The sequence below is a fragment of the Salvia splendens genome, chromosome 4 (genome assembly GCF_004379255.2).
Source record: "Salvia splendens isolate huo1 chromosome 4, SspV2, whole genome shotgun sequence".
Classification (NCBI taxonomy): Eukaryota; Viridiplantae; Streptophyta; class Magnoliopsida; order Lamiales; family Lamiaceae; genus Salvia; species Salvia splendens.
In genome coordinates, this window is record NC_056035.1 from 9,082,573 (window position 1) to 9,093,568 (window position 10,996).

At 38.8% G+C, this 10,996-nt stretch overlaps 2 protein-coding genes across 3 annotated transcripts; one reads left to right on the plus strand and one right to left on the minus strand.

Annotated features, from left to right (window-relative positions):
- The first annotated feature begins 785 nt into the window (after positions 1-785).
- On the plus strand, positions 786-7,080 carry LOC121798390. Of its 2 annotated transcripts, none has more exons than XM_042197367.1 (8): positions 786-1,472; positions 2,318-2,417; positions 2,588-2,644; positions 3,365-3,485; positions 3,742-3,824; positions 6,011-6,072; positions 6,150-6,246; positions 6,614-7,080. In XM_042197367.1, the coding sequence occupies exons 1-8, from the start codon at positions 1,141-1,143 to the stop codon at positions 6,668-6,670; spliced, it is 909 nt and encodes a 302-aa protein (XP_042053301.1). In that variant the 5' UTR covers positions 786-1,140; the 3' UTR covers positions 6,671-7,080. The 2 variants fall into 2 exon arrangements, with proteins under 2 accessions (XP_042053301.1, XP_042053302.1); XM_042197368.1 differs by having other exon boundaries at positions 6,017-6,072.
- A 196-nt stretch (positions 7,081-7,276) lies between these two features.
- Positions 7,277-10,327, minus strand: LOC121801507 (inactive leucine-rich repeat receptor-like serine/threonine-protein kinase At1g60630). The gene is made up of 2 exons (XM_042201010.1): positions 8,620-10,327; positions 7,277-8,129 (listed from the first exon to the last, which is right to left on the minus strand). The coding sequence occupies exons 1-2, from the start codon at positions 9,893-9,895 to the stop codon at positions 7,465-7,467; spliced, it is 1,941 nt and encodes a 646-aa protein (XP_042056944.1). The 5' UTR covers positions 9,896-10,327; the 3' UTR covers positions 7,277-7,464.
- Between the last annotated feature and the right edge of the window lie 669 nt (positions 10,328-10,996).

The window sequence follows — 10,996 nt, forward strand, 5'->3', positions numbered from 1 at the left end:
TTAAAGTTGTAGAGTGTTTGGTTTATGAGATTCAATCTCTCAACCCAATCCTAGATGGATAATAATGGGATAATTAGTCATAGCTAACCATCTATGACTAAAATAATCTCACAACGCAATCTTAGATTATATCTTGGTATTACCACGTATAAGTATTCTATTCAATATAACCATCTATAGTATTTTTATTCATTTTGCTATATATAGTACTAGTATATTTTATGTGTTTAAAATTAACATAACAATATAATCTGAATACATGATGAAAAGGTCATATTTTATGCATTTTATGCTAAGTTCAACTACATGTTTTGTGCCCAATAATTATTCCATGTCCAAACGTACATATTCGGCATGGATATATACTTTAAATTATATGAAGGCTATTCAGTTGAAATACAAATAAACTACTTGTCTACAAGTGTAAAATTCGGAGTTTACTTGATGTTTTTTTAACAAAATATTTTTGTGTTTAATAGCATGCAATTATTTATTTAACATCAAACATTAAAAATATATACATACGTGCTTCTTATGACTTAAAATACTTTTACAAATCTCAATTATTAGATAAACATGATTTTTTTTGGAAGACAATAGATAAACAAGATTATATAATTAGCTATTACTCCTACATAAAGGAAGGAAAAATAAATATAGAAGTGGTAGAAATAGTTGCACTGTATTGCAACAGAAGAAAGTTGTGAAATTGAGAAATATCCATTCATCCCACTTTTGCTTGTTTATATATATCCATTTGAATAATATTTCCGAAAACCAATCATAAGTATTAGCAAAACTATGTGTGCATCTTCACTACGCAATAATTACAGAGCAAAAGAGAAAAAGGAGCCAACACCAACACCAACACCAACACCAACACCAACACCCGTAGCCTGCTCAAATCTCCATTCCACCTCTCCTCCTTCAATCCCCTCTCCCTCTCTCTCACACACAGTCGCAAACGCAATCAGACAACTGGAAGTGCGCTTTTCTGCTTTCAATTGCAATTGGAGTTGGAATTCAAAGTGTGGCGGTTAGTAATGCGAAGGAGACCCAAAATCCAACCAACTGTTGCCACAAAATCCAAGTGGAGCTGCGATTTTTTATGATTTTCAACCGAGACAAATTCACAAGTATATGGCGGGTGAGTTCAACCCCGGATTTCAACATCACGGCGCGCTCTACGAATCTGGCGCCGGGGGGATTAGCAGCGGCAGCAGCGGCGGCTCCGCAGGGTATGACCTAGCTCCCATGCCTAATTACTACATTAACCCCGGGGGAAGCTTGAATTTGGGCGCAGTCGATTGCTCTTCCGGGGGGATGCAGTATTTCTCAGCGCAGAACAACTCCCCGGGCCCTTCCACGTCCCCGCTTTTGCTGGACTCGGTGCCGGGGTTGAAGCACGACACGGGGCTGGCGGTGGAGTGGTCTGTCGAGGAACAGTATAAGCTTGAGGAAGGTCTGGTCAAGTAGGTAGTTCCTTCTATATTAGTAAAGGAAACCAGTTTTCTCCACATTTTTGAAGAGCACTTTGCACGATCATAATTGTACACACGCACGCGTGTGATGTTTGTTACTTGCAAGTGATCGTTTTCCCTATTGTATGCTATCTGCAGTCGTAGATGCCTAATGCATGGGGCCATTAAAAATTGATGGAAGTGGATTAGAACCTAGATGCAATTTTTGGTTTCAAATGTGTGATCTGTTCGCGTGGATTTCTTTATTCTGCTGCTGTATGATCCTGAACTGCATTTTTGTTTCTCTTTGGTGCGATGATTACTGATCATTTGAGTATGTCCAAGCTGGATGTGAATTTGGGTTTATCCTAAATTTTGTTTTACGTGCACCCTGCCATTACTACTAGACGTAATGCATTGTATAGAACTTATCCGTTGAGATTTTTGTTGTTGATCAGCTGTTATTACTTAACATCAAGCTGGAACAATGCGTTTGAAATTCTTTTACTTATATTACAAGGGGGTATCTTTCTTAAAGGAAAACTGATGTACTCTAGAATGACCACATCAATAAAAATGTTGTAATGCCATGAGTAGTCAAGCTGCTATTACTGAGGTTTATCAATTGCACCAGTTTCCTACTCATACGATTCAGGTTGATGCAATTACTTCACATAATCCCTCTATTAGAACACAGAGATTTTTTTTCTGCTGCATATACTGTCTTCTTGTTTTAGTATGTAATTTGTGTTGTTTAGGGCAGTTCTTATTTAGATTTACTTTCTATCAGTGCCTATCTAATTTTAGTTTCAAAAGGTTGACTTATATCATTTTGTTCAATTTACTTCAATCTGTAGGTATGCGAATGAGCCCCATATTCTGCAGTATATTAAGATAGCTGCCTACCTCCAGGAAAAAACTGTACGTGATGTTGCTCTTCGGTGTAGATGGATGATGGTAAGTTACATTCTTTGTTGAGATCCCAATTGATTGTTGTGTATGCCCAAAAAAAGTCGTAGTTTTTATGATTATTATCAATGTCAAAGCCATGTACTTTTCTTGTGCCTGATTTAGAGTGTTCCAACATCTTTTAGTTTAGTTTCCTAATTAAGACTGCTGTCTTTTAGAGAAAGCGAAGGAAACAGGAGGATCCAAGCTTCGGGAAGAAAATGAAGCACAGGAAGGTAGATTACTGTTATTTTTTGCTTGTGTACTTTTCATTATGTTGAGTAGTATACTTGTGACTTGTGAATTTACAAATACTTGAGCATTGAGAAAGTCAAGTGGAGAAAAACTACTGCACTGAGGCCTAAGAAGATGTTTATCCTAGCAATGCATTGAAAAGATAAGCAATTGGGTTTTTGTTGATTGAAATGCAAGCTACCTGATCAGGTTGGGATCTTGTTTCCACACGGGGAAGTGGGATTATACCTCTGGGACAGCAGGGTAGTCCAATGGGCCTTCACCCCTCCCCCGAAAGAAATAAAACGAATAAAAAATACTAAAACACACATGCACAATTACAGAAGGGTAAAAATGATGTGAAAAGGAAAGGAGACGAGCTTAATTTTAAACTCAGGTCGTGAAATCTTGTTCAAGTATCATGTACTTCCGAATTTTGTTCTTCTAACGCTAGTTGCTACTAAATTTTTGGTTGTGGCCTCGAGATACTTTACCTTGATCATCTTGTTATAGTGTATAGTTTTTCCGTTGTTTTTCACATTGTGTTTCTGACTTTTTTGCCTTTACCAATTGAAGTGCCCAAAAATACTTTAACGTTTGAACTTGTACACTATATTATTCAAAACGTGCTCTTACCTTACCATGCACTGCTTTTCTGATAATGACTCACCAGTTATCTTCTTATGAGAAATTAGCTGTTTGAAGCTTACTTATTTTCTCAGGATACACTAATGGAGGCATCTCTGAAGAATAATGTCCCTTCATCTCCAACGGTGAACTTGCCTGGATATTCTTTACCTTCAAACCATCATAACCAAAGTGGTGATTACATATTTTCAGGAGGTCTGTCTCATTTTTATTGGGATCGCTCTGATTTCCTTGTAATCCAGGGTTTAGATTTATTTCTTACTTGGAACAACTTCGTGATACTATGAGATCTTTTATATCTTGCTGTTTACTAGTCTGCACACATTGTGCATCACTTTTGCTTATGACCATAAACTGGAGTCGTGGGGGTTTCTTTTATTTCTTTCCCCATTCTCTTTCCTGTTTCTGTTCTTTTTTAATGTAGTGAACTAATTTTCTGTATATTTTTCAGTACTTAGTTCCAGAGCCAGGCATCTATTGGAAGAAAATAACCATGCTTTTGGTCAAATATCTGCAAATCTTTCAACTCTCAAGGTAATGCACCTCCAAACCCTGAAGGAATAAAGCATTGCAGTTCTTTTATGTGAATGAGATACGTTTACAATCAAATTTAGAACAATTTTCCAAGCCGATTCTAAGTATATTCATCCCCCCCCCAACCACTTTTCATATTAATAGAAGACCAACTTCCTAATATTCAAATGAGGCATGAACCAAGAAATGTAAGGATAGTAAGCAGTCAGCATGGGATTAAATAATAAAGAATGTATTTGTTGTGGTTGGGGGTGGGATGATAGAATGTCTTAATGTATAAGTGCCATTGTGCCAATAGTAGCTGGAAAACAAACATTTTTCCTGACCATAAGTTCTCCATGTGAAATTAATCATGTATAACTTGATAAGTACCATTCTCCGACGGAGTTAAATTTCTCACTCTTTTTGTGCAAATACCCGGGGATTGCTCAATTGACCATACACATACAAGCCAAATTTTAATGAAGTCTTAGGTGTGATCCGTTGAACATACATCCAATTTTTCCATTTTTTGGATTCCTTGGGATTTTGTTTTCCTGTTCCCGATGGTATCAAAACGCCACTATGTCGGGATACACTATGTATGGATGGTATGAACTGCCCAAACAAGAATTCTTGAACAGTGAACAACCAGTTCAGATATTCACGACCAAGAAGTACTGGATTCTCTTTCGGATAGGCCCTGAAAGGAGAAGGAAGGGTGGAATGCCAACAGGCGTCTATTATTGAATTGACCCGACCCGATAGTACCCAACTTTTTTCTTTTGCCATAACATTTCTGCTTGAAATACCATAGTACCCAGCCCTGATTGATGTGTTATCAACATCTAATTAATTGTTTCTTGTGCTACATGAATCAGCTGCATGAGAAATACCAATGATAACATTGTTGGAACTTTATCCAGTTCTCAGTGATAAATTATATCAATAGTGGATGTGGTTTGTGTTAATAACGATGTTTATCCCAAACAGTGGTTTGTCTTAATTGTTTTAGAATTGTTTTTAGCAGTATGTCATCTGATCTAATATATCCTAGGAGTATTAATTCTAGAATATAGTTGATATATGCAATGAACTTACTTCTCACCATGAAATGGACGATTCTGGTGGTAACTGAAAGTAGAGAGTGCCCATTTTGAAAATTTCAGCTATTTTAATGATTTTTGTGGTTTTCTAACTAGAAACTTGAATTTTCGATGCCTCAAAGTTTAGAATCTAAGTCTGGAATACGACTCTGAAATCAATATTATGTTGGTTATCTTGTACTTGTAATAGAAGACCTTGGAGGAGAAGCATAATAGCAACTTGGTTGGCCCTGTTTTATTTCGACATGGTTATTCAATGCTAACTTTATGCATATTGGAATGCCAGTTGCTCTTCACTATTAATGGATGGTCACTGTCACTTACAATATGATAATGATGTAAACAAATCGGATCTTTGGATGGGTAAAATAGAAAGCAGAGAGAAAGCTAGAGAGAAGAGAAGATAGTACTTTCCTATCAAGTATCAATGTTGAAGAAACCCATCGAAAAGTCCAAAATAGTTTTGGTGACAATTAAATGCCAAATTACGAAGACTACACGAGGAATAGATGAGCTTAGAATCTACACGAGGAAATGGAATTTAAGACCAAGTAGGGAACTGGTACTGGATCTTAACCTATTTTAAAACTGCAACTATACGTCAGGTCGTGAATCCTACCTAAAGACTCCAATAAAGAAAATCTGGAACTATAAAAGTTTCTTTACACCCTCAACCTGTAGCAGCTTTAAGAGTACACAGAATTCTTCAATCTTCCTCTGGAAACTCAGATTCAACTTAGAAGTTTTTTTGTCTTTTGAGTTTCACTTGAATAAAGTGCATGATTTGTATCTTTTTTGTTGGCTCTTTTTTGTTAGCATAAAATGACAATGATCTTGAGTTGTATCTTCTTTCTATGAGATGCTCCATAAATATGGATGCTATGTGATGTGGTTGTTGGTTCTTATTAGGTTCACTGCCAATCAAATTTATAATCAACGAAGTGAAAAGAAACTTGTGGCTGGCATTTTGGTTTGTGTCTTGTGTATGAAGTATTGATAGGCGGTGGATCTATTTGTGTTTGATTTACTTTGATAATCTATTTCCATAATAAATCCTTTACTTGTGTTCAGACTCTCCTGATCTTGACATCCATGTATCAGTTGCAGGAAAACATTGATCTCTTTTTCCATACGAGGAACAACTTAACGACAGTTTTGAATGAGTATGTCACTCTTGTTGGTCCCTTAAGTGCAACTTACTTTTTTAAGTGAGTATAGTTTTCACCTCTTATTCATGCAGCATGAAAAACATGCCTGGGATTATGAGTCAAATGCCACCACTTCCTGTTCTCTTAAATGAGGAACTTGTTTGTAGTATTTTTCCATATTCATCTCAGGTATGTCCTGCTGTTTCTCTTCAGGATTATCATTAATGGCAATAAATCATCTAGTCACATTGAAAATGGAAATAGCTTGAGAACCTGTAACAAGTATTGAGTGTTCATTTTTGGCTTATCTATAGATCTTGTGTCTGTTTGCGTATAACATGATTCCCCCTTATTTCTGCAATGAAACATGATTCCCCCTTATTTCTGCAATGAAACATCTGCTGCTAGTATATGTATTCCTTCACACAAATAAACCATAATAAATGATGAGATATTCAGAGTATTAGCTCAGTCTCGACCAGAGTCAATATATCTTATCGCATTTCATTGCAATGGGTCATGACTGATATTGCCTCTCTCTGTTTCATATCTCCAGCGCATGACATTTGGTGCTTCAAGTTCAATACCTCTGAAGCAGGAGCCAGGATGCTGATGACCATTTATAACTCGGGTCACACCAGCTTTTAGCATACATCTCCAGGAGAAATAGCGTATTATGCCTCGTTTATAATTGGTTTTGGAGATATTTGAAGGCGTGGATTGTTTTTGGTGGAGGTGCAACAGATGCAGATGGTCGCAAAGAAACAAGCCGCCTTGTTTTGGACCATGAGATGAGACAGTGCCTTGTTTTCAGAGAGAACTAGTTAGCTACCGCTGCAGCCCGCCTTCTTCTACATGTAAATGTGAAATACTAGAAACTAGCATTTGACAGAAAGTTATGCTTATCAAATATGCAGCCACCCATTCAATCATGGTTCTATTGAAGTTGTAATTTATTCCCAATAAAATTGTTTAGTCTGATTTTGGATGAGATTTCATCAATGAGAAGGAAAATTGATTCAAGATGACTCTATAAATTTCTCTGATTATTCAATCTTGTATACAGATGTTTCGACCTTAGTGAGTTGAGTATCGATCGACTTCGATTTAATTATGCGTGTGATTAAATTTATGTCTTTTAAGATAAGTTATAGAAGTCAAAATTATCAATCCAGAAGCAAAAATAGTTTAGTTAGAAATTAGAATCATGACAAATACATAAGGAAACCGTCTTGTATTCCAAACGTCACAAACCATTTATAAAAAGCCAAACATCCCAAGCCAAAGAGCAATGACTAAATAAAATATAATCTAACCTCAAAAATACACTTTTGGAGAAACAAAAGAATACACAAAATCATCATGGCATATATTGGCATGAAACCAAACCATCCCATTCATGTTCACTCATATGCTTGAATGATCCTCCCTTGTCAAGCTCTGAACCGTATCCGACCACCGCCCGGGCGAGTGATCGCTGCTGTTCGACGACACATGCACCTGTGCCTCCGCCCTCGCCTCCCTGATCATCCTCACAACGTCCTTCATCACCGGCCGGCTCCCACTTTCGACACAAACACACGCCATCGCAATGTTGACAAGAGCATTCAGCTTCTCCTCGGATGCCTCATTGCCCGACGAATGCTCATCCCCAGACTCCGTTGTCTCCTCCCTGACCGACTTCACCCACTTAGGTATATCCGAGCTGTGCTCCTCGACGAGATCCTGGAAAGGAGTCTTTCCAGTCAGTAGCTCCAGCAGGAGGACTCCATAGCTGTACACATCATCCTCTTGAGTCGCGGGCTTTCTTGGGTCGCGACATTCAGGGGCCCTGTAGAAGAGGGAGGAGACCCCGGACTCCTCGTGTGAGTTTGGGTTCCTAAAGGGGGTTAGGCCGTAGTCCGTGAGACAGGACTCAAAGTCGGACCCCAGAAGAACATTGGTTGCCTTGAGGTTGCCATGAGTCAGGCCCGGGTTTTGATGGATGTGAACCAATCCAGCTGCTAAGTCCTCTCCGATTTTCAGACATGATGTCCAATGCAGAGGCTTTGAACCACCTGCAGCTTTTGTTCCTGCAAAAGTGGTTTCGAGTAAGCAAAGTATCCACTTGTTCGGGGCAGAATTCGTTTCCAGATAGGACTTTTATTCGGGGATGGATGGAGTATTATAAGTAAGAAACATGATAAGTGGTTTGTTCTCTTTCAAGTGACCTCTAATGTCGAGTTTGAACCATTTTTTTAAGCATAACCAAAGCTGAATGTAAGATAGATACTAGTACAGTGTATGGATCAAGACTTGTTTGTGTAAACTGTTCAGTTTTAGCAAGCACAAATGGAAGTCGTAGACATTTATTTACATGAGCAAGAGAGAAACACAATATGTTCTTGAAAACTGGTTTGCTAAAAAAGAGAGCTATTTCATAATTATCTCATCACTTTTTATACATAAGTTTTGCAGGAAGTAGGAAAACAGATCAAGGTATATACTACTATTATAACTACTGACAGAAACAGCACAAAACCAGACACATTTCAAGTAATTGAAGTGAAAGATGCAGCTTACCATGTACTAGAGTGAAGAGGCTGCCATTTGGGAAATAATCATACACGAGCAGGCGTTCCTCCTTTGCGTGGAAATAGGCCCGGAGGGGGACCAGATTAGGATGCCTTAACCTACCAAGAATCTCAATGTGCCTCCTGAACTCCTCCATCCTAGGGTACCTCGACTCCTTGAGCCTCTTAACGGTCACAATGTACCCCGACTCCATCACTGCTTTGTAAGTGCTCCCCATCGTTCCCCTCCCCAACGTCTCAGCTGAGGCCTTCAACAAATCCTCCATACTATAGCTCATCAATTGGTCACCGGGCCCAAGGAATGCCAAAACACCAAGCCCCTCTCCCCCTTGATCCCATGAGAATCTCCCTTGCTCCCTGCCACTATCACCCCTACCAACGCCACTAGGTGTCCGCTCATCCACCCCTCGTGCTACCACCTTATCGCTTTCCTCCTTTCCCTTCCCCCTTCTCCTACAACACACTATTAGAAGCACGATTGCAGCACATAACAAGGAAAATCCTCCTATACTTACTGCAATGATCAAAACAAGCTTCTTATTCCTCTTATTGTGCCCTAAATCTTTATGGGGTGCTACTGAATGTGATGGACTAACACTACACTGTTTTTGAATCTGTTCGCCACACAGATCAGTGTTACCAACGAACGAGGAACTATTGAACCTAACCAATACAGCAGTTTTGGGGATTTCCCCAGAGAGCAGATTATTAGACACATTAAAGAATCTCAAACTCTTTTGAGCAAATGGAGGAACACCACCGCTCAATTGATTATCCTGCAAATATAGCTCATACAATCTACTCAAGTCAAGCAATGAACGAGGAATGTGACCGGATAACTCGTTACCAGACAGCACGGTGACCTTGAGGCGATGCAAGCGGGAGAGACCAACTGGGATTCCCCCAGAGAATCTGTTGTCATTGAGGAAGAGAGACTTGAGATTCACAAGTCCAGAAAGCTCTGGAATTTCCCCAGAAAGTGAGTTATCTTTGAAACTCAACACCCTCAGCTGATCCAACTGATTGAGGCTTCCCCCATTCAATCTCCCACTCAGATTAAACCCCTCAACCACAAGCTTCATCACTCTCCCATTAAGGCATTCCTTCACACCTTCCCATTCACACACATCCATCCCCTGCCGCCATTGCAGCAATCCCAATGGATCAATGGAGTCTTTGAGAGAGAGCAGAGCCTCAGCATCACCTGACCTCACTTGCGGAAATGCAGCCAACACCAACAAAAACAGAGAGAGAGCAATAGCCATTGATGAATAGTCGAATGAATGCACTAAAGCATTGCTTTATCCTGAAAGGTGCAATCTTGGATAGAAACTCAAATCAATGATTAGAATAAACAGAAAGGGGTATAATCATATGGTTCAAAATCTTGATGAACAGAAAATAAACATGGGGGCTCGAAAAGGAGACAGCTTTCTGTCTTGAGCTTTAGCATCAAGATAATTGGTGGAATCTCCAGATCTAGCAAGTGTAATTATAGGAGAGTGACACAAGATTATTGTGAATCATTGGGGGGGGGGGGGGGGGCAGTGAAGTGTAAAGTAAGAGCGCCAATTAGCGTCGCTGTCTACACATTAGGTTTGACCAGTGGAGAGAGAGACAAGCAAGCGCCCGCAACAAGAGTCAAGAATTGGAGTATATATTTATGGCGATTTATCCCTACTCACACAATACAGGGTGTTTCACTAATGGAGGTTTGTGTTCAAAGATTATTTCTTGTAAGTAATTGATCTCTTTTAAATAGGAGCTCGATGATGTACTGTATACAACAAAACAACCTATTTGCTGAAAGTAAATAAACCTATTCTATACACAATATTTCTCCAATTTTTCCATACTTTGGTAATTGATTCTTTCCATTCTAACAGTTTGTTTGTGTAATGTGAATTTGTGATCTCTACTACTCGACTCTCTCTCTAGGAAGAGTGGGCGCTTGCACTTTCCTCGAATTTCATGCTCACGGGGACATGGCTGAAAAGCATCACGTGAAATAAACACATGGTTTGCAGACCCAAAAATGCCTTCTTTTTTCTATTTCTTGAACTAATTCTTTTTTGTTTTGCTGCTTAAATTCATAGAGAAAGAAGCCATTTTTACATGCACGCTTAACTCCCTCGAACTGAGTGTTAAATCACATTTCTTTCATCACATTTAAATCATCATTGGATCCATTGCTAACCAATCATCCTTTTATTACAATGGTTTCTCAGCAATTAAATATACTACTCCTATTGAACTTCTTTGTTTTGTTAAGTCAAACAATTCATGTGTCTTTTAGCATTAAGTTTAGGAGTGTTAGTTGACTACGTGAGGATATTTGTTAACTCGTGAATTTTCCTTTGAGATTT

What these genes read in the sequence shown, in the direction of transcription:
- LOC121798390 (XM_042197367.1), top strand. Translation starts at nt 1,141, where the DNA reads ATGGCGGGTGAGTTCAACCCCGGATTTCAACATCACGGCGCGCTCTAC. An exon ending in TTCGGTGTAGATGGATGATG is followed by an intron (nt 2,418 to 2,587) that starts GTAAGTTACATT and finishes GCTGTCTTTTAG; the next exon opens with AGAAAGCGAAGGAAACAGGA. An exon ending in AGAAAATGAAGCACAGGAAG is followed by an intron (nt 2,645 to 3,364) that starts GTAGATTACTGT and finishes TTATTTTCTCAG; the next exon opens with GATACACTAATGGAGGCATC.
- LOC121801507 (XM_042201010.1), bottom strand. Translation starts at nt 9,895, where the DNA reads ATGGCTATTGCTCTCTCTCTGTTTTTGTTGGTGTTGGCTGCATTTCCG. An exon ending in CCTCTTCACTCTAGTACATG is followed by an intron (nt 8,130 to 8,619) that starts GTAAGCTGCATC and finishes CCACTTTTGCAG; the next exon opens with GAACAAAAGCTGCAGGTGGT.